Source organism: Pseudopipra pipra, chromosome 5 (assembly GCF_036250125.1).
Source record: "Pseudopipra pipra isolate bDixPip1 chromosome 5, bDixPip1.hap1, whole genome shotgun sequence".
NCBI classification, from domain to species: domain Eukaryota; kingdom Metazoa; phylum Chordata; class Aves; order Passeriformes; family Pipridae; genus Pseudopipra; species Pseudopipra pipra.
Genome location: NC_087553.1, coordinates 51,022,646 through 51,046,328, shown reverse-complemented (window position 1 = coordinate 51,046,328; position 23,683 = coordinate 51,022,646). Strand labels below are relative to the sequence as shown.

At 37.1% G+C, this 23,683-nt stretch overlaps 1 protein-coding gene across 2 annotated transcripts in view; it reads right to left on the bottom strand.

Annotated features, from left to right (window-relative positions):
* CFTR (CF transmembrane conductance regulator) overlaps positions 1–23,683 on the bottom strand; it is an 85,641-nt gene that overhangs the window by 40,270 nt on the left and 21,688 nt on the right. For both annotated transcript variants that reach the window (XM_064656039.1, XM_064656038.1), the window contains exons 6-14: positions 23,380–23,543; positions 22,794–22,919; positions 20,172–20,418; positions 17,788–17,880; positions 17,078–17,260; positions 14,390–14,581; positions 4,890–4,984; positions 2,173–2,259; positions 566–1,298 (exon numbers count right to left, since the gene is read on the bottom strand). In XM_064656039.1, the coding sequence (XP_064512109.1) occupies positions 566–1,298; positions 2,173–2,259; positions 4,890–4,984; positions 14,390–14,581; positions 17,078–17,260; positions 17,788–17,880; positions 20,172–20,418; positions 22,794–22,919; positions 23,380–23,543 (1,920 nt within the window). The remainder of the gene's footprint in view (positions 1–565; positions 1,299–2,172; positions 2,260–4,889; positions 4,985–14,389; positions 14,582–17,077; positions 17,261–17,787; positions 17,881–20,171; positions 20,419–22,793; positions 22,920–23,379; positions 23,544–23,683) is intronic.

Here is a 23,683-nt window from a genome sequence, read left to right as displayed (position 1 = left end):
GGTATAAAACTCACCCTTAATTATATAATTTCCAGTACATCCACAAAACTAGAGTAAAATCAAGCTAACTCCTCTGTTCAGTATCTATATCAGGATGCAAGAGCTAAGCAGTCTGACAAATCTGCCAAATTAAATTCCAGTTCTAAAAACTGTGCTAGTACTTCAAACACTTTATTTTTTCCATGAGCCTTAACGTTTCAAAGGTCAATTTTACAATATTTAGGTCAAATGTTTTACAATGATGTTTTTCCAAGTTATGGTTTCAAATTTCATTTTAGCATAAGTGATCTTAAAGGTAAAGTGCAGGAGATGAAAACTCGGTATTGAAATTCTTTACAGATAACATTCAAAAATTATAAGAAATCAGGTAAAATAAATTTTTGAGGATTTCAATGATTTCAAGATAATATTTGAGGTTAAAAATTTTCACAGGTACTACAAAAACATATTCCACAGAGAATGTCTACATTAGGAATGAAATAGTAGAGTAGAAAAATATATCAGAAATATATTGCACTAAACTATCACCATATCAAAACCAAGCTGAATGTAAATCAACACACACCTTCAAATCCTCTTCATTGATTTCATCAGTTATGTCCAAGATGCTGTCTCGAGACACGCGCCTGGTGTAGATATCTATCTCAGAAGACAGGTTTGTCTGAGGCACCATAGACATTTTCCGAAATGTTGTACTTCCCTTTTTGGAAAAGTTTGGTCCATAGTTCACGGAGGTGCCTGTCATCAGGTTTAACACAGATTGCCTCCTCCGACCTTGCAGTATATGGTCAGTGCTTAGCATGCTACTCCGAAGCAGACCTACATCTCCCTGTTCCAAGTCAGGTACCAGTGAGAGCCTCCTTTCTGGTGGGTCGTTGTGGCCATCGTCTATCCCATTGACCTGCATCCCATTCCTCTGCACTACTGAGAACTTCCTATTTGCATTAACGGGGTTAATAATTATGGAATTCTTCCTTTTGTCATTAAAATCTGATTTTTGTTTAAAAGATTGTTTCTTTATTTCATTTCGTGATCCCATGCCTTCTCCTTCAATGGAAAATCGTCGGAGAGTCTCAGTTAGAATTGAATTTCTTCTCTCTGCACTGAACTGATCAAAAGAATCAAATCCCATCAGCTCTGAGCTGAAGTCTGGCCGTTGACCCTGAAGTTCAGAAAATGTTCCATAGAAATAGCAGCTCCCTTCATGTAAAATTAATATTTTGTCAGCAATCTTTAAATGCTCCAGTTTTGAAGTAACCAAGATCCTAGTTTTATTTGCCATCAACTTGCACACACAGCTGTAAAAGACAGAATTGTTAACATTTAGGGGGTTTTTCCTCATGATTGAATGTTGCTTCTATCCCTTTCACTCTCAATCTATTTGCTCTTACCTGCTTCTCTCCCACTTCTCTTGGGTGGTCCCTCAAACTACAAAGGAAATGGTAGAGCTAAGATGTGTAAAGGGTGAGTACTTTATCGCAGGAATCAGAAAAAGGGATACAGTTTAATCAATTTCAGGTCAATCCAAAAAGTGCATTTCAACCTGAAAATGAAGTATTTCTTTCCATCTTAGGGTTACTCAGATCTTTTGCTGCCAAATTTAAAAGTATTAGCTGATTTCAAAGCTTCAAACTTATGGTGACTAAAAAGTCCATGGATGGCACTGTTTGTCCTTACTCTTTTGATCAACTGGACAAGCCAGAGGTCTCTGTCTTGGGACAACCTGCTACCAATCTCCTGGTCAGCGGGAACTTTCATGTGACCCAACTTTCAGTGATTAGAAAAACAGGACAAAATATAGCTTTTTGTAAAAATTTATACTCACAAAGCAAGTAAGTGTTTATAAATGAAAGCCTTTCTGGTACACACACACACACACCAGATACAAAACCATGCACACCGGGAGTAAGAGATTATAGCAGGTTCAATATGTTGAGATGGAAGAGGGAGCAGTAGTGCTCACACCTGAACCAAGCTTGTTCCCAGTGCAGTGTACTATCCTGCTGCTAACACAATATACTCAGCCACGAGAATCCCGAAAAATAAATATCCTCAAAAGGTATAATTTTGATCACTTCAGTATTTGTGTACTGTTATTAAATTCCTGTTCTTGATTTTACTTTGTGCTGGTTGGTGACATTCTTAAATACAATCTATCAAAACATACAATACCTTTCAAATATCTCTTTTTCTGTAAAAATGTCCAAATGTCCAAAAGGAGAATCCAAGAGATACAAATCAGCATCTTTGTACACTGCTCTGAACAGAGAAATGGAAAAGACATTTATATTTACAATATTTATAAATTTACATAAATATAATTAAAAAAGAACGCCTTTGCACTTTTATCTGAAAACCTTGCAATTGATAGACTTTTCTACAGCAGCAATATGGAGCTGCAGTTCAACATTAAATGTGCTTATAAGACACCTTTCAATAAAGCCTTTCCTTGCTGGAGACCATATTACAAACTAACTCAGTTTTTCATTAATTTCTTTGCAATTATAGAGCTGCTTTTTATATAGGTTACTCTAAAGATCTGCTGATAGCCTGAATCTGACAGTCCCCATCGGTGTACAGTGGTCATTTAAATAGGATCTGTAACATCTACTGGTGGCTGAGGGAATATTACATACATGTAAATAAGCATGTAAAAAGACTTAGGTCTCAGCACTTCGTTTTAAAAGTACTTCAAAATAACTGGTGAGCAAAGACAAGGGTATTAGTGAGGCATGATCTTCCAAATACTATATAAAGTGCAAAAATTATATAAAATTATATCTAAAATAAATATATATAAATGTACAATATTTTGAGTTGCAGAAATTAAAAACTATTGATAGCATTAAGACTTTAAGCTGTATATACCTGGACATGGCTCACTGAGACCCTAAACCTTTGGTTAAGAGGGTTTTTTTTAAAAAAACAATTTCAATAGAAGTTCAGAAAGAACTCCTGCCATCCTCTGTGAGAACGAAAATCATGATATGGTATCAATCAGTGTATAATTAGTAAAGAAATCTGGACAGCTGCATTTTGGTATTTTTTAAAGTATGTTAATGTGAAAATATCCAACCACCAGCAGAAAAGGCCCTCAATAATAGCTTATTGTGTTAATAAACCAAGGAACTTTATTGAAAAGTTCTCTGTTAAAATGGATTTCACTGACCATACATTATGATGTATGGCTGAATAACAACAAAAAGTTCATATTGTTCAGGGTGCTTTTATCAGCAAGAAGTTTGCAGGATTTTTCATGGAATGATGGTAGCACTCAAATTATTGCTATAATTTATGTGTTAGACTTGGTAGCTATAAATAACCGGCTTTAAGGTACCAGGCCAGCAAGCTAGTTCAAACCCAGGGCATGCACTGTTCTTTTCCCTTGGTCCTTTCTTTCCTCTGGTTGTGGCTACAGGCTCGGACAGTGCTCTGTTAGAAAGACGGACTCGTGTACTCTTCACCTGCTTCTCATGACGGCCGGTTGGTGTCACTCCCAGCAGGGATTCTCATTTCACATGACCTTGCACAGAGTACACCTGATACATGTATGCAGCCAGTCCAAGAAAATAATGTCCAAGTTTATCACCAGTGCAGATGGGTACAACCCAGAGCAGTAATCCTAAATTTTCTCCTCCAGCTTTTCAGAGCCTCATCTGCAACCTACACCTCAATACCTGCATATCTTGAAGCATGCTGAGCTTGGACTGGAGCCCAAACAAAATGTAAGACGGTCACTGTCTTTATGATATTTAATTGTTCTGAAAAATAACAATTACACAGCTGACAATAAATACGTAAGTTCTATAACCCTCCAGGAAATGAGCTGTGACTGTCTGAAAAGTGACAGACATGATTATTCATAGCATCTAGGAAATAGTTCACGTAAATTTTGCATTTTGGATGAAAATCTAGCTATGTTTGTTGGCTTGGGGCTTTTTGTTTTGAAAGTTTTGTCTGTTCCTCCCCTCATCTCTGCTCTTACTGCATAAACCAGAACCATCTATATGCCTCTTCCCTCTCACAAATCTGCTAGAAAGATCCACACTGAAAGATTCTCTATTTCAATGAATTCATCTTTTAGCCTCACACAGACATGCACATCTTTCATGGGATGCCAGTGCAGATCACTGTAATGTGATTTTACTTCTACTCAGTGTTTCTGAGCATGGGAACCCACACAGTTTGCACTTGGCACAGAAATAAATGGGGCCATCAGAGCTGTCATTACTGGATTTCTGATGATAGCTAAGTGATTCTGCTGAAACACATAGCTAATTTATAAGACAAACACCTATGTTATTGTTCTGTAGACCTTCAGAATTACTTAATAACATTGGAAGGTCAAACAGACAAGGCCGTTATTCATAGGTACTGACTAGCCACTGCTTTCCACTTTTTCTTTTTACAACTGAAAAACTGCCAGAAGCATTATGAAACACAGCTTTTTTTTTTTTTCATTTTTTCACCTGAAGACAGGGATTATGTCATTAATCAATATATAAACTGCCTTGAAGAAGTGTCATAGCAGCGAAAGATCCTGGAATATTTATTTGTATCTTTCTGTGGGTTTCTTCAGTACATAGGAAGCTACAGTTAAAGGTCTGAATTTCCAAAGGTACCTTGCATCAGGGAAGAAAAGATTCACCTTATGCTAAGCCACAGCATATGTCTGACATTCAGCTTTCAGAATTCAGTAAATTATTACGCACGTGTATCACAAACAAAATTGCATAGCAAAACTCAGATTTCTGATAGTAAAATCAAGTTTATGATATACCTGGAGGATGTTTATTTAGAAGGACTTACTCCATATGTATTTAAATGCTTAGTCATAATATATTCCATATACATGAAACAGAACATTAGTTAAAGAGCAAAATACTCACCTTGCTAGTGAGATTCGTGCTCGCTGGCCTCCACTCAGAATGATTCCACCTTCACCCAGCAGTGTATAATCTTTGTCTGGGAACTTGGAAATATCCTGTTAACAATTTTTTTAAGAGTCAGACATATTTTCTATATCCAAGAAACCAAGCTACAGACTGGATGGAAGTACAGTGTACAACGGTGTACCAACAGGTTAGAAGTTGTTGTAAAAAAAAAAAAAGTCCCACGGAGGTTTATCTATTTCATTTGTTTATGTAATCAAAAATGGTGATAAGAGAAAGCATATCATTCTGTTGCAGAAAGCAATCACGAGCTCCAAGATCTCAAGAACAAATATTTGTCTGAATAGTTAATCTCCATAAAAGCAAGGAATGTAACTTCATATAATGTCAATCCAAGACATTAACTGTTTAAGTTTTCTGTCAAACAACAATGATAAATGCACTTGTTGCTGCAGCTAGGGAGAGCAAGAAGCAAACTCTAAATCTGAGCTCTTTAAAACTCAGAGAAATCTATACTTCAGGCAGATTGATTAAAAAAGGCTTGCACTAAATTCCCAGCCAGGAATGCTCAAGGTTTGCAAAAGGTTTTGGAACCAAGTCCCACTGTTTGGGCTGTAAGTTACTTATAACTCATGACTACGTTAAAAATGAACCTTTAGCCATTGATAAAAACAGAAAATACCATTTCACTCTCATATGAGACAGAGAAAGGAGAAAAGGACATTTTTGTGCCCAACTGGTAGAGGTGGCTGGAAATCTTCTTGAGAGGAGTATTTAGCATCAAAAGTGATGATTCATGCAAACCACAAAAATTCATGGAAGTGGAGACAACGAGAATGGCTTGTGTGCCTAAAGCCTGTCTAGCTTTTCTATTTTTACAGTTGCTCTAACAAAAAATATTAATTCTGCCCTCAAGCTTACCTGACCTACATCCTTAAGCCAACACAGTGATACCATGATCACTGTATAGCAGGAAGCCCTGACTCTCCCAGAAACTTCCAGTGCCTGTGTTCACTGCTCAGCGGCACCATACTGCCGCTCTTGCTGCCTGTGCACACCCTCCTGCTCCCAAGGCAGGGATACCCCACAGCCAAGGAAGCTGACCGAGGCATCCAATTACAGACAAAATCAGTTTTAGTGTTCTCATGCTTTACACATATTTCCTTTCAGTGCAGCTTCTGGGGGAAAAAGGTGGCATGCAATATCTCTCAGAAACTGAGCTTTTGAGAGCAAGCTTTAGGCAGTGCTCTGGAAGAGGTAGCCTGTTTTGGGGTCTCTTCTCCCAGGCAGCCAAAGGCATGCAGGAACTCAGTTGTCTGCAAGCACTCTGCATCACCCACAGAAATCCTACAGCTTCTGGGAAACAGTCTGGAAGACATATGAAGCACTTACAAGGCAATACAACCTGGGATTCTAAGTTGAGCTGCTCTCTACTAGTTCATATTTTATACAAAGTCAGATACAATCCAATTTTGATGACTCTTGCTATGATTTTGAGGGTTGATCACTCTCTGTTGGGCAGCCTTTTGGCATTCCAGGCCTTTAGGGTTTTGCAGAATAAATTAAATAAATAAATAAATAAATAAATAATCCTTCCAGAAAAATGTTTCCTTTTTCCTCCTCTGCAAATTGCCCTGACCTCAGGAACAGAGTGAACAATGCTGTTCAGCCCTGGAACAGTGACAGACGAAGGGTCCAGTCACTCAAGGGCTAGAAATTGACTGTCTGGTCTGTCAGGAAATGGGAGATTCTCCCAACTCTTTAACTTGATAATAGCATTTACTTCCTGACTTAGAGGATTCTGATCTTATAATCAAGATGCTCTTATGTATGGAAAATCTATTGCAGATGATTTTTAAATGATTCTCATATTAACTAGTTATTTCCCTCTTGTAAAAGGAGAGTCACACAAGCAAATCCCTGGTACTAACATAACAGCTCAGGTATTTGCAGAAAGAGGGGTGTGAAAAACAGTGCCAGCAACAGTTTTAAAGGAAGATTTTCTGAATGTGACAAAATCACGTTCCTGTAAGTCGTGAAGTATTTAGAGAGAACATCTGAAACTCTGACATAAAATATTTTCTGCCATTCATTTGAGACAACCTGGTCAGATCACTTGAGGTTTCATTACGTATGTTGGAGTCCAGTTATTCATCTGTGTCTGAACATAGGGATTTGTACGGTTAAGTATCTAGATCTCTAAGCTGACCTCAGCTATTTCCCAGTACTACCAGTACTGCTGCTTCCTGATCCTACTTCTTCCAAAAAAACCCAGGTGAAGAACTGGGCCCAGTGTGTCTTCTCCTGCAAACAGGGTAAAATCTTAGCCCTACTGAAATTCCAGGGTTCCCATTGTTTTAAATGGTAGTGGCATTTCATCAGATATATTTTTTTGCAGATGTGTCAACATGGAATTTTAATCAGACTTTTAATGAGTTCCCCTTCTGCTCTCCTCTACCCTTCACCTCAGGATAATATATGGCATGGAACAGACAAAGAACTTTTCAGGCTGTAATTACAATAATTAAAAAATATTTAGTAATTTCTTTCAAAGGCGTAAACAGAGTAATGAAGTCCAATAGACACACAATGCTATTTGTTGGAACATGCATGACCTATTGTAAAAAAGTACATAGGGCTGGTCCAAATACATCCTTGCTGTCATTCTATGCAGGAAGTGAAATCAAGCCAGGGACAAACCTAATGTAATGATGTTGAATAGCACAAAGCCCAGCATATTAATGAAGCAGCCACTGAATTTTCTTTAACATATCTATTTCTAAGTGCTTAAATTGAGAAACCTGTTGGCAATTATTCAGAGATTAAAACCCCTACAGTTCCCAAGACATTAATTACTTTTGTGGATGCTTCGAATATCAGGAGTTAAAAAATCTCAAGTTACACACCCCAGGAGAAGGCACCCTTTTTAATAGCTATTTACATTTTTAAGAGTGCAAATGCCATATTCATCTACCTCAGCAGCAAGGGATGAGCCTCATAATACCTTTGGGCTTGGTATGGAAGAATACAGCCAGCATAACTTCAAGGTGAATAGGAAATACAGCCTCATTATTACAAAAGAAAACCTCAGCATGGACTTCACACTCCAAGTTTTTCTGTAGAGATTAATCATTTGATAAATCCTTAGCAACAATTAAGATAATAAAGCATGACAGAAAATAGTCTCTAAAAATCACACCTTTCAGCAAATAGTTGTTTGATACATCCAAGCTCCAGCAGTTCTAATGATAGAACATAAGTATTCTACTTATGGGGCCTCTCTTTCTTCCTTAAATTTGTCCTTAATTATGTGAGTTTCGATCATCTCTTTTCTGTCTTTCCTCATAAAACAGTCATGAAACTGGTGGAACACAGCAGTAGTACTGACTCTCTCCATTTCATCTTCACTCTTTCCCCTGTTTCACTTCTGCTTTTTCTACATTCACAGTTTCTTTGCCATCTTTATCCCCTTTCTTTTCTTCCTTGCCATTAACATTCCCTATCTTTAACAGCTTCTAGAAACATCCCCCACTCTCATTGCTACCTCCTTCTCACCTACCAAAGTACTTCCTTTTTCATCATCTTCTTTTCTCTGCGTATTAGAGAAGCTGCCTCTGAGTACACTTTGCCATTTTTGTTATGTAGCACAGACTGTTTGCACTAAATTTGAAGAAAAATACTGAAGCCCTTCTGTATAAAAAGCTGAACACAAGTTAAGCAGAAGCAGCACCAGGGATTTCAAGCAGAAGTTGCAATACCATTCCACTCTATTCTATAATTTTGCTCTTTAGTTATATGAGAAAATTTAACTGTTACCTACTTTCTGTACTTCCAAGTAATCACATTCAGTTCTTATATACTAATGAGGTAGAAATGGAACTGAAACAGACTTCTAGATTTAGTGATTACTAAAAATCTTTAGATAATGAATCTGAAATGTCATTTTGCAGAAACTATAACTTTCCCTTTGTCCCAATTTTCAGAAAATAAATTATCTTAGAAATAAGACAGATATGAACTAAACCGCAAAATCTGAATTTTTAAAGTTTTAAAATTAAGACTTGTGTTTCAGACTACAGAAAATTTCTGTGAAATTTTAAAAGATGAGGAATTTCCAGTAATTTTTCATATCTTGGCTTTTAGGTAACTAGCTTGTACGTACTTGAATCCTCATTTTCCTGGAACAGAAGCCAGAAAAACAGATTTCTTTAAAGTATTTCAAATCAGATTCTTTAAATACTTTTTTAATTAGGGAACTCTCTTCTCTCTGGCCATGATTCTTGAAGCCAAGGCTTTTGTTAGTCTTTAGCTGAACCATTTATGAAGGATTCATGATCCAAAAGCGTAAGTTTTGTTTTCGCAAGAGTTTGTGACCTTGAACAGAGTGTCAGGCTCACCCAAAACTCACACGAATGCTGGAAAAACTTGCTTTCTCTATGGTGAAATATTCCCACGGAATAGATTTTTGAAACATGAAGTAGTCAGTATGCTGTGTGTGGCTAGGTTAAACCCAGGGTAAGAGAATTAAATACAATTCCAGAAGTGACATGAAAGACAACGTGGAAGATAGGACAATATCCAAGGTAATCAGTCCAGAGCCCTGTGCCTAAGACAGCAAAAGGGGTGGGGAGAGTTGTCTTGGCTGAAACCAGTTTTAACTAAATGGTATCAACACAAACATTGCAGAGGGGCTCTGTTACACACATATACTTGATCACTCATAAACATCTTGAAGTCAGTGCATTTGGGAGTTTGAGGCTGGTTTGTTCCCTAATCAAGATGTTCTACTGCTAAAAAAGAAATGTGCTAGCCTGTTAACTTCCAGTTCACACAGAAAACTCACTATGTCAGCAGCTTCACAGCTGACCTGCCCATGATTTTGGGCCACAGACAAGAATTTTAGTTAGAGGAGTCTGCTTATACCGGGGGATCATATCAGTGTGAGGTGGAAAAAGTACAAAGGTAACCAGCTTTTGGGCCCACGTGTCTGAGATGCAATGGTTGTAGGGGGAGTTTTGACATATTATGTGGACTTTCTGCCTTAAAGAGGCATTTATGCTCTTTTAGCTGTTTACATTAGGATGTGATGAACTTCACCTTGACATACCAGTTGCTCTCCCCAGCTGTGAAGACAGGCTAAGCAACTTACTCTCACATAATTTACACTACAGATAACCAAGCTACCATTTAATATCCTCTTGTAGAGAAGTACGTCCTACAAAGCACTTCAGGCAAGACTTGAACTCTTTATTGTTCCTCTCTTCCGCATACTTTGTAATCTGCCCATATCCCTAGTGAAAACGAGGCTCAAAATCAGGGCATGAAGTATTTCACTCACTGACATAATAACTCTCAATTCCTACTGATTTAGTTATCTGCCAAAAAAAAACCCAAAAAACAAAAACCAACAAACCAATCAAAATGCAACCCCAAATCAGCACAAATAAAAGGGGCTGGAACAGTGGGATGCAAAGATATGTTTCTGTTTTAGGGCATCCTTGACATTGCAGTGAACTTGTCACCCAGGGATGGATGCCGTACTTTGCAAGGAGACATTAAACACACAGGAATACATGGGCTTGGCATATTGACTATCTCTTTCTACAGTTAATCTCTCCATAACCTAAGTTCTTAGATAAAAATGAATCTCCTGCAATCCTCGTAAAACCAGCTCAAAACCCCACAGAATCTGGCCACAAATTTCATTATTACATGATTCGATTATTCAATTATACATTATTACATTACTATTACATGATTCGATTTCACGTGGAAACACTTCCTCTATTTGCGTGCCACGTTAAACATTACAGTCATGAGCAGCTGGTGGCTCTCAAATCAGAATATGTGTTTACTTAAAGAGTGGTAATCTCTCAAAGGTGGTTTGCCCATTATGTGTTTACGGCCTCTTCCGTAACTACTGAAGGGTCGAATGAACTAACTAGGTGGAAAAATATCTGTCTTACAGAGCAAAAAGGTAAAACTGGGAGTCACGGAAGTATGGCTTCAAAACTTATGAATTACTGGACCCCCTCAAAAGTGATATGATGCTTGTTTGTTTTTAAACAAGAATAACTATAACGGGCCTGCTTCTGTAGTTTTGACTGGAAGAACGTCTTCTCTCAGGATGATTTTGTTCAGTGTTAACAGCATTTAAAAATGAAGATTCCTGTGTCAACTTTTTAACTTTTCAAGTGCTAAATAAAACAGAACAAAAATCACATACCCTGCATATAGTTGTCTATTAATACTGAGTTTTTCAACCTAAATATCACGTTATTCCTGCCATTACATTAACACAACCTCCAATTAATACAGCCTCTAGGGAAGTCACACTTGTAGAATTACATCAAATTTAGTGGCAAGTTTCCACAGACATATAAACTCAGGAAATTCCCATCTCTCAGTGGCTTTGGCTATATACTTGTGTCTTAAATTGAAGTGTTAGGCAAAAGTTCACACTTTCTTGCCACAATTTTTTTCATGAATGTGATGAAAGGTACTTGATAAAAAGGGTAAACCTCTCTGTCAAAAGTGCTGCTGAGGAAGCACCAATTCATCTTATCTTACTTTGCGAGTACCTTTAACTTGCCTATGAGGACTGTCTTTAGAAAATGCGCTCAGAATCCACACCAATTACATCTTGTCTTCTCTCCATCATAGCACACCAATGTAAGACTTAAAAGGTAATAATTTTAAGATAATACCTGCAAACTCAAACTCATGTAAATAATTTCAAAAAAGCCTTGAAAAAAAGGACAAATGGTAAGGACTATTGATCTGTGCTGGAATGGTTTGATCTAGGTAATAGCTAACACAACCAGATTTGCCATTCTTTAGGACTTCACAGAATAGAAATCTAACACAAAACACATTCTGACCTCTGAATAAAGATCTGATTTCCAATAGAGGAAATGTTCTATTTTTGGAACTTAAAAATATGGAAAGCTCTGGGGCATATTTACTTCCACTTTCCATCTTTCATAATTACTTTGAAATAAATTTACCTTGAGTACTTAGCAACTCTAAAGAGGCTGTAATTGATAAGTCCTTAGTAAATTAACTATGTACCAACCAAAAAAAGGCAGAAAAATGTAGCACTGAAAAATCTTATGCACCCCAAATTCCTTAAGTTACACTTGCATAGAAAAATGTAGCACTGAAAAATCTTATGCACCCCAAATTCCTTAAGTTACACTTGCATAGTATCACTTGCACATCTCCATAGACCTAAAACGAAGTGCAGAGCACCTTGCATGACATCACCTTGCTTCAGCATCCTGCTCTGCAGCAGACAAGAACAGGCTACTCACTGTGCGTCTGCAAGCCTCAAACCTATGTAGAAGATACAATGTGACCCACATAGAGTAACCTGTAGTATTTTATGCACTAATGAAGACATAGGGGAAAAGAATCAGATTTAGGAATTGGACTAGACCTTTAGTATGCTTCCTCCATAGGCTGATGGTGGAGATAACAAAGCAAAAGAGGCATTTTATAGGTATGTTACTTTTTGCACTAATAACACATCTATTTGCCCACTGGGTTAAAGAACAGAGCTTTGTATTCCAAAAATGTTTTGGTGAGAATGGAGCTTGGAAATAAATCTCACTTAGCCACTGTTAAGAGCTGTATGTTAATTGACTTTGAACATACATGCAATAAGGAAATAAACTCTCTTTTATCACCGATCCTTGGTTCCTTGAAGAGTCCACATAAGAACTAGACTCAGCAACAGGCCTGCATTCAGGCAAACTATATAACTACCTACAAAAGTTGCAGAGAAGGGGGAAAAGTGAACTCACTTAGGCAAAAACCCTCCTTTCTGAAGAACAAGAACACACACGCACAACTCCAATGTAAAGCACTGATCACTGTTGTAAAAACTCCTAAAAGGTCACACTGGCGAATAAACAGGGAATTAATATTTGAAATCCATCTTTCAATGTGCCACACTGAGTCTTGCTTGGTAACTTATATATGAAAGTTAACGAGACTAGAAAGCATAATAATAGCATTTGGCTTCCTTCCAGACTATTCTGCCTTCACTTCAGGCCAGCCCAATTTATTCAGTCCAGAAGAAAATATTCTTATAAGTATCAAACTTGATCTCAAATAATGAGCCCTGCTAGGAGGTGAAGCATATCACTGCACAGAGCTTCACCAACATTGATCAAAGCTGGCTTGATTGAGCCTGTTTGGAGAACAAAGGAGCTGCAGTCTGCTGAGACACTGAGCCATCCCACCAATACTGAAACACCAAGCTGTCCCACCAGCACTGAGACACTGAGCCACCACTAACCACCTGCTGCTCTAGGAAGGGCCTGGGGTGGGAAGCCTTTTTGAGTAAGGGCAGTTTTGAACTGCTGAAACCAATTGTTTCTTGGAGCTTTAGCATTGACTACAACTTTTACAACCAGGGTTAAGAAGCACTCTGCAGAAAGCCTAACAAAGAATTTGTTAATTCTCCTGTCTTCAGAAGCTTTCAAAGAAGATTTCCAGCAAACCAAATCAAAAATCTAAACACAAGCTGAAATGGCCAGAAACATAAAAGAAAATATTACTTTACAGCTTAACTATACCCTGGTCTGACACAAAAAGGCAGTACCTCACCTTATTCTTAAACAGACTGGCTATTGTTTTCTTGCTTGACTGGTGCTAAGGGAAAACACGTTTCACTGTGAGGTCTAAAGAAAAATCCTATTCGGCACAGTTAAATATTTACTGGTTTTATTTGTATATTACAGGCAAAATGCCTGATCTTAAGGCTCAGCAGTAAGTGTGCAAAGGTCTAAAATGCTAGTTCCTTTTGTATCTTGCTGTGTGAAAAGATATCTTTTCCTACACTACCCTCTGTCAACATCAAACACACAGATGGACATTTTCATGTAATGAGTAATTGTACTCATTGTGGGCTACATGTCACATAAGGATCGATCCCGCAATAATTTCCGGTGTGAGAACTTTCAGTGTGCATACAGGAAAAAAAACAGCTTTAGTCAAGATTTTCCTCTAAATAATTCAGGTTTGTAGCATAGAGTTCCAGTCATCCCTGGAACCATTTCTGAAGTGGCAAAAGAAAGGGGGGAAACAGATTCATTTCCAGGAGTGTAAAGAAAAGCTTCTTTATGGGGAAGAAACGTGACCAAAAAAAAGCGTAGTAACAATATACTTTTTACATAATTTCTTTAACATCAGTATGTTTACTCAGGTTTTTTAACTAGCAAGGAAGGCTGAGAATGCAGACACCATATACTATCTAAGCAAGCTTACTTAGCTCCAGGTGTGTAAACTACCAGAACTGTCAACATCAGCATCTCTCCCAAGGAGCTGGCAACAGGCTGACTTGCAATTCCACAAAATTGGGATGCCAGGCTGAGTTCCTTAAATCTCAGAAATGCCTCACTTACTTAAAACCCCATTCCCTGACTTTTCGGGGGGGGAGGGGGGGTTCCATTGGGTGTGGTTGCAGGTCTTAAAAGGCCTAGGTGACTGACCTCTTCCAGTTGGCAGGCTTTGATGACACTCTTGTACCGGTATTCATCATAGGATACACCAAAAATTATGTTTTCTTTTATTGTTCCAGGCATGATCCAGGAGACTTGAGGTGAAAAAGATATCCTTCCACTGTGCTTAATTTTACCCTGTGAAGGCTCCAGTTCTCCCATTATCAACATCAGAAGAGAAGTCTGAAAAATTATTAACACTTGATTAATATATCAGAGATCTGTACAACAATAAGAAATTTTGAACAGTGAGAGTCACTCTGCTAAGTCACTTAAATGGCACAATTGTCTTGTCAAGAGTGCCCCTATAATACTAAACTAGTGCAAACTGCAACTAGTGGAGATTTTCAGTGGTTCTGAAAGGCCTCTTAACATGAGAGAAACTTAATGTGATGACCGATAAAAATTGTGTAAGATGCCTTGTAAAAAAGGCATGCTGCTGCAATAGTATGTAATTTTAATGAAACTTCAGTAATTTTTTAAGGTAAAAGTCTGTGAGACACATACAAACAACATACTAGCATTTATAAAGAATGTTATTTGATTTTTTAAAATTATCAGTGATTATTTTGTTTGTTCTTTGTACAACATAATTCATGTTTATAATTTTGCTAGTGTTCACAGGTATTTTATCTGTATGGCCTTGAAAAATGCAATTTCTTTGTGTAAGTGTATACAATTTCTCAGTGTGATCTGAATTTTCCTGTGTAACTTTTAACTCATCTACGTGAATGTATGACCTAAGTATATTTCCCTTCATAAAAGAATTGATTGCAATTTCAATACTGACATGTTATAATTTCAGAGTTAATCAGTAGCTTGTAGTAACCTTGCCACACATCACTGGCTACTAGATCAAAGAATGGAATTGAGAAATACACGGAAAAATTTGTTACAGAGCCACTGCAGTGGTGTTCTTATCACCAATAAACAGTCAACAAAGCTGGGACGTAACACCAAAGATGTAAAAAAACTACCTAAATAACAGTTTCATGCTGTGAAGCCAAGATTCTTTGACAAGTTAAACAATATACTGGGGGAATCTCATGAGATTCTTTCCATTATACCAGAATCTGAGTTTTCCAAAATGGTAAGTTTCCAATCTTGCAAAGGGCAGCTGATTGGTATGTTTTGTACACTGGATGTTAAACAACTGTATCTCGTGCCATATAACACAAATTGAATAAAACCAAACCAAACCCTATCTAATATTGAAAGAGTATTTAAGAGCTGATGTCAGGCTTAATACATCTTAACAGATAAAACAGTTTGTTTCACAGGCCTGACAACTCCTGGAATGTATAATAACAGCCTCAACCAACATGACGGAAGTCTTAAGAGGGTGTAAGGGAAGGAGAGTCTTTTTTTGTGTGGGGGGGGGGGCGCCGGTGAACCTTATTTTTTGTAAATTTTTTAGATATAACCCTTTTTTTTTTATTGCCTTGGAAAGTGCAAATTTGTTGTATGTACTCACATAAACTGCTCAGTGTAATCTGAATTTTCCTCAATTTCCTATACAGCTGAATAAAGGAGATATACATATGTCCTTCAGCACTTTTGTAGTTGACATTTCTATATTAAAATCATCAGCTTTAGCAATAGCCATAGACAAACTGTTAATTCAGAAGTATCACAATAAAATGCACCTTAACATATCAGCTTGAGGACAATATCATGTTCCGAGTCCCTTGCTCTTTTCATATGGGGATCACTACTGAAAAATAATATAGAAGCCTTGAGCCTTGATCATATTGGAATTGATGGGTCCTTTGTCATTGACTCCAACAGACCAAAGACCTTATCACTTCAAGTAAAAGAAATCAGAATATTCCCACCTATAATTTGTTAAACAGGAGAAGCTGCCATAATGAATGTTTGACTTTCACATCTCCTCAAATAACCCAGTAAAGATGAAAGACTCATCTAATTACTTGCTGTTCAAAGTGAATAGGAGTATCACAGTTCAAGTCATTTTATATTAATGAGGTTAACTGGATGTGTTATCTGCAAACTAATTGCATTAATAACATTTTAGGGTAGTAAAATGATGATTAATCTAAATCACAACTTTTCTCACAAAACCAGCAGTTTCAGCAGCACCTTCCCGGGCTTTCGCATGGGTCTTGGGAAGCCTGAGTGAAGCACTGTAGGAACCAGAGCATAAGTGATCAGCTATACCACGTGTCCAGGGCACATACCTAGCTAATTCATGTCAGGCTTGTCAAATTACTGACCATCTTATGTTCAAATTTTCCTTAAAATGTCAGCAAGGCAAAAAAAAAAATTGCTTTCTAGCACACTGAGTCACCTGGATATCTATGCTATGGTCTCCATTTTTTTCTAAAGGCTGGGAAATTCTCATCATAAGCCTTAACTTTAAGTTTCAGTCTACATTACTCCTGTAAATCTCCTTTTACTTCCAAAGGGAAAACAGTCTGTATTGTTGTATTACAGAAAATATCCATCAAACTCTCATATTGGCCACAGAGTTAAAATTTCAAATTGGCCATTTTATTGAAACTTACAGTTTATCCATACTTTTTCCTGCAGCCATCATTTCTACAGCAAGCACAGGATAGCAAGAATACAGTAGCAATAGAGGTAACAATACACATAACAACATAATATTATTCCTTATAATTATTATGACTTTTGTCAAAACAGCAAAAATAGAAATACCTTGCCTGCTCCAGTAGATCCAGAAACAGCTAATAACTGTCCCTTCTCAATCTTGAAATTTATATCCTGAAGAACAGGAGAAGCATGAAGTGGAAAATTACTGAAGAAGAGGCTGCTGTCGGTGCTAGGAGCTTTGCTGTTGTTGTTTTCCTGGTTTGCTTTTACAAACAGCTCTCCAATTCCCTGCAACATACACAGATATGTATTTGATATACATAAAAAATAAATAAATCATGCATATGCAGACATGCATACCATACTATGGATTTATGAAAGCATATGAACTTACTTTTCTCATGTTACTTTGCTTGTCAATGAAATATTCATTATATTCTTAAATATACATTTTTTAATGTATGCGTTGGACTTTTGCCTGAATTTGTGGACACAAACAAAATTTGCTTATTATAGAGCTGCTTTCCAATGTTTATATATGCCACAGCCTGATTCTGCTTTCAGGATGGCATAAATCAGTAATAACTGCTTATTACAGACCTTAACACTTATTAAAAGGTCTCTTCCAAAGTTTCTCAACTGTGGATAATTTGATATCATGCAATAATTACTTGCCACGTATTCCATGCCTGCTGAGAGCCTACACTAGTTAAAATGAATGACTGTAGGCTGCTCTTTTTAGAGCACACCATGGCAAATATTAACAAAAACAAAATACACTCCGTGTTTTAATATAGTTTGGGTAAAATACCAACCTCATCCCAGAAAGCTGTTACTTTGTCCAGTTCAACCCCAGTGGTTGTTAGATTATACTCCAGAGCTTTATATTCTTTTTTCAGCAAGAAATCCTAGAAACACCATGAAAGCAGATGAGAGGAAACTGTAAAGGACAAGGTTGTATCACAAACCAGTACATACTTGCTTTATTTCTTGCTAATATTTCTGATGGTGCTATTGCATTATAGTGTTTTTAGAGAGATGTCTAAATATAAATTATACATTTACTGAATGCAGAAGGGAATGTTTTTGAAACTACTAATTCTTTCATTGCTGCTGAAAACATAGCCATAAAGGTATTTGGTTCTGATTTATAAAGGGTATCAAAACTTGGAATTTGCTTTGCTTTGCTTTCAAGACTTGTGTCAGGCAGGATCACCCCTCTGACCTTAATCCTTTTCAAATAAAGCTTTGGTTTTGGAGTAAGATGTGGAAGGTTGCTCTTCAGTAAACAGTTAAACAAAGCAGCTACATGCCGCTATCTTCCTATTCCAGAACTGCAAGAGTTTAAAAGCGTTGGAATGATCTCTCTACCAACAAAAATAAAAGGCAGATAATGATCCTGGCAAGTGCAGCACTGAAGAAGCGTAATTACAAATAACAGAAATGAGCAATCTGACACTTGTGTTACCTTCTGGAATAGTATTAAGAAAAACGAGTAAGCCTATGCTAATGTAGGAAAGCCCACCTCTCTCTTCCTTTATTTTATTAAGGTTAAGTAGTCTATAGGTACTACCTCCTTTAAATTGACTTTTTTAAATTACGTGGAAGCAAATAGGTCTATGTGGGCAATACAATGGACAAACTAAGCAGAATTGTGGGAAAATCAGTTCTCTAGAATAAACTTGCAAATTTTCCAAGTAGAAAAAGAAGAAGGGAAAAAGCAGACGATTGAAAGGGTAGGAACTGAAAAACTGGAAGGCAAAACACATACGGTTTATGAAAAAAAAAAAAAAGGAAAGTATAGCTAGGCTTTCATAACAAAGGCGGTGGGGTCATCCAGTGGAGTTCCTGAAGCAGTGATAGTCAGAGAAAGCACACTGATCCAGAAATACTTCACGGTCTAGAAAACATGGGTCTACCTACAGGGAAAATGCAATAACCCAGGGGACATATCTGGTCCAGTCAAAACTCTAAACTAATGAGGAAATTAAATCAGAGAAATGTATAAATGGTTTATTATTTTGTCTGTATGTTTCTTATGACTTGTAAAAGGCTTTAGTGTTCTGGGATTCTGTCCAGTCTGTCTATGGGAACTATACTGAACCTACCACAAAGATTATTATTTATGGAGCACCCATTTGCTACTAACCCCAAAGACAAGCATTCAGTGAAGTGAGGGCAATGGTATGACAACTGGGCTTGCCAGTTCTCTGACAGGGCATTGGATACACTCTTACAGGAAACAGGAGAGACAGGATACCTCCACTTATGCCTAAGGAATATGAGAATACAAGGACTGCCTAAACTGGGACCCAACAAGGCAGCCTTCTGAATGTCAAATAGAAAAGTTTATGCCTAGATTTGTTGTATTTTCTGCCCAGTTGAAAAAGATAGAAATCCAATACCTGCTTCTTATTCTATGCTGAGGTTAGATGTCTGATTAAGATCTTTAACTTCTGTATTAGGTATTTTTATCACACTAAAAATAAAAAAATCTATGTTCTACAAAAAAAAAGAAATCTATAAATATGTAATAAGAAAAGCCTAAAATTTCACACGAAAAAAGACTAAGAATTCTTTTTCTGAAGCGTGATTCAAAACCAGCAGATAAAACAGAGTTAATGAGAATTCACCCTGATTTGACTCTGCAGATAAGCCTCTCATGCTGGTATATGAGCAATTGATCTCAGTAGGTAAGGTGGGTAATAATTATTTTACTTGTATCTTAATTATGTTTACTACTCATAATGAATGAGACATACATTTGCATAAGATGCATAATCTCCCGCTGTTCTTGCCACTAATATCTAGAAAAACAGAAGATCTCTGGAAGCCATGCTATAGAAAACGTACTAATTTTGAATTCCCTTTTCTGAAGGAAAAACATCTCTTAAGCACCATAAATCATTTTATAATTTTATTAAGTTCCTTGTTCTGCAATGAGAATAACTAACTAAATGTCACTGCTTCAAAAAAAAAAAAAAGCAGCAGGTAGCATGAGACTCCTGTGGTTATGCTGCCTGGGGAACCACCTAACAATATCAAGATTTATAATGACATTTCATGGTGTTTAGTCAAAGCAACATATATTCAGAAAGTTTGGATAAATGCTGTGTGCTTTTGTTGATCAACTGAGAAGATAACATGATATGAAGAATTAGCTTACGTACTTGGGAAGATTTTAGTCTATGTACCCTACCTGTATTTTGTTTATTGCTCCAATAGAGTCATACCAGGTCTGTACAGAGCCTGGAAACTGCCTGGTCACTGTCATTCGAAGAACAATGCAGAAGGAAATGGTGGTAAATATTTTTCGGAGAATAATTCCTTTAATCACAGCATACGGAAGCACAGCTAAAAACACCACAAAAAAGCCTGAAAAGAAGAAGGCTGAGCTGTTGAAATATCTCATATAAGCAGCTTTTCGGGTAAGCTTCAGTTCAGTTCTGTTAAAAAAGCAAATACAAGTAATTAGCATAGGATTTCACAGTTTACTTCTTAGAAATATTTTGAATGGAACTGTTGGTATAACAATTAACTCAGAGGCTCACTCATCCTTCTTATTTTCTAGCACTGTAGTTCGAAAATAAGACTCCAAACTATTTTGGGGCCTAAAAATCATCAGAGCCAAACTCTGGCATTAATGTTCAGAGATGTCAGATGAAATAACTATAATCTATGTCATGATTTAGATACCGCATAAGCCACAAGCCTCTACAATTCCTGACACAACCAACCTTAAGCATCTAATGCTGTGGTATGAGATACACTCCCAGAAGCATCATGCCATACTTATCTGGTCATTTAGATTTAGAATTACAGTATCACTTAACCTCAGTTTGAAGAGGTGGAAGGCAAGGAGTCTGCTTTCCACTTTCCTTTCTCCACAGAAGCTCAGTCCATGGAGTAGCTTACTGACTCCTGTGCAGGAATGCAACTGGTGATTCCAGCTGCATTCTAGCTGCTTCCACAATGTCTATGCATCTTACAGCAAGCTATTAAATAAAAAGAGCGATAATCCAGAGAATGTAATTAATTTTCCGAGTTGATAGCCCTAATTGACAGTGCTGAATCTTTCAGTTGAATGCTTTCATTTTGACGCTGTTCACTTCTCATCCCCCAGGTACCCTGCAGCTCAGCTTTGCACGGACAGAGGCACCTCTGCTGCAGTGAAAGAGCAATTGTTCTCCTGCAAGAGCAATTATCTGGGACTAGAGATGGACCTAAACCCCAAGGTGTCCATTCACTGGGTGAGTGCTATAACCACTGGGATACAGTGCAGAAGTTTGCAGCTCCCCACCACACATGCATGATACTTCCATATGCATCCAGCATCTTACCAAATTTTGTCAGCCAATCAGTTCTTAAACAAAATCTGAGCTACCCTTCTTCAGTTTAAAGCCATTCCCCCTTGTACTAGCACTACGTACCCTTGTAAAACATCCCTCTCCTGATTTCTTGTAGGCCCCCTTCAGGTACTGAAAGGCCACAATAAGGTCTCTCCAGAACCTTCTCCTCTCCAGGCTGAATAATCCCAATTCTCTCAACCTTTCTTCATAGGAGAGGTACTCTGATCTTGTAATATTGCTATCATTCTTGTCTTTTAAAAATCCATTTATAATACAATAAAAATGAATTCCAGCATTACAAAATCCACTATAAATTATTATAGAAAATATAAATCATAAAATAACAGTCCTTTTTCTCAGTTTCTGTGACCATTTATTTAAATAATTTCTACAGGATTTGTTCACGTGATGTGGTCTCAGATTTCCTAAAAGCAATGCATGTGACCAGTGACACCAGGGGAATCCTAAACTAGTTCCATCCTCAAGCTAGCACTCATAGCCTGGATTCAGATTGAGTTTTCTCTGATTGTTTATAGTAAATCATTACAAATTCTGATGGTAAAGAACACTTCACTTTCCCTGGATTGTCTTTCAGAAAGCAGCTGAACAAGAAGGCGTTTGTGTAACAATATCATTTTATGTCTTTTATTTACATGATAATATGACACTTATATTTCTCTTATTTTCCCAATCACACACCTGGCACAGAATTTTAGTTCTCTGTAAAGGATTAAACAAACACACAGGACACACGGGACAGCCTTAATTCAGCGTCACCCATCAATCAATACGTCACTCCTCCTCCCTTCCCCCCGGGACACCCTGTTGGTAACAAAGACTTCCTTCTCACAGGTCTTAGATAACTAGGCTGGTACCTTACCTCTTTTCTGCTGCAGGTCTGGTAGTTTCAGTTCAATCTTTACATTAATTGAGGAGATAAGCATTATACAAGGCCATTTACAATAAATGTTTATGCAAATGTGCGGGATGAATACGTGAACCTACTCTAATCCTTTCAAAGATTGCATGCAAATTTTATAACCAGCTTTATTGCATTTCTCAGAAAATGGCTATATAGGATTCATATTGTTTCCTTCACCACAAAATAGGAATGTCTGTAAAGCCTTAAGTAACCATCACAAAAGGGCTTTTTATTGTAAGATGACGATAGCGTTGGCCAGAAACAAACACAGATCCCACAATTGTTTTACCCGCACAAACTAACCACTGAAATATCACTATAACAAATGAGGAAGTAAATTAAAAAAAAGAAAAATCTCACCTTCATAGTAAGCATGACAAATTGGGAAAAAAACCCAAACTGCCGTGTGGGGGGAATGCATGGTTAGTTTATGGAGAATTAATAGTTGTTGCTTTACTTCTTCACCAACAAGACCACAGATGATGTTCATAGCCACCTAAGTTTTTTTCTGAGCACAAAAAAAATTTGACTAACAAATGAGAACACTTACTCACGAATGCTTTCAATCATTTTTTCCATTGCATCTTCCCAACAATAGGCTTTAACTGACTGTATATTTTCAATTATTTCTGAGGTGATGACAAGTCTCTCATTGATCTTTCCTGCTCTCTTATTCCTAGAAAGTAAAAAGGCAGAAGGTCAGTCTTCCTCTTTTTCATACTGTATAGTTAGCTTGTATCTCATTATATCTTATGAAAACACCTTCCATACATGCCTCTGCTTAAAATGTTTACTTTAACAGAATTATTAAGAATAATGTAAAAAGAACTATTAGAAATCCAGAAATTGCTTTACAAAGGCAAAAATACATACTCTAAAAAGAATAAATCAAGTCACTAACAAGTTTTAATTGTAAAAATTCTAAATTTAATTCCAACACTATTTACTGCTTTTCATTTTGTTAAGTCTAGACACCTGCTGCTGAGTAGATGAAGGTTTGTCTGTAACTTTCCCAACACAGAAAACACTCTCTTACTTAAGGTCATAACCAGAGACCTTTAATCAAGTGGTATAACTTCTTAAAACCAATTCATTCCAGGAAAATATATTGAAATACTTTAAAACAGTCTTGTCACCTGTATTTTATCATCATTTGTCCCAGCCAGGCTTGGAATAAGGCCAGGACAACTAGAAAAGCCAGTCCAGAAAATGCAGAAGCTTTTAACATATCCCAGAGCAGTCCCATCAGCAGTGCCACTTGTAATGGTGCAATCCATACAAAATGAGCCAGAGCAAGACCCTATGGAAGGCCACAGCAGAAAATAATAATAATATGAGTTACAGATGTGTTCTGAAAACCATATGAAAAAGAAGAAGCTATTAAAGTGACACTTTGAAAAATGTAGTGAAGAATGGTACAAATATTACCAGTAGTAAAAC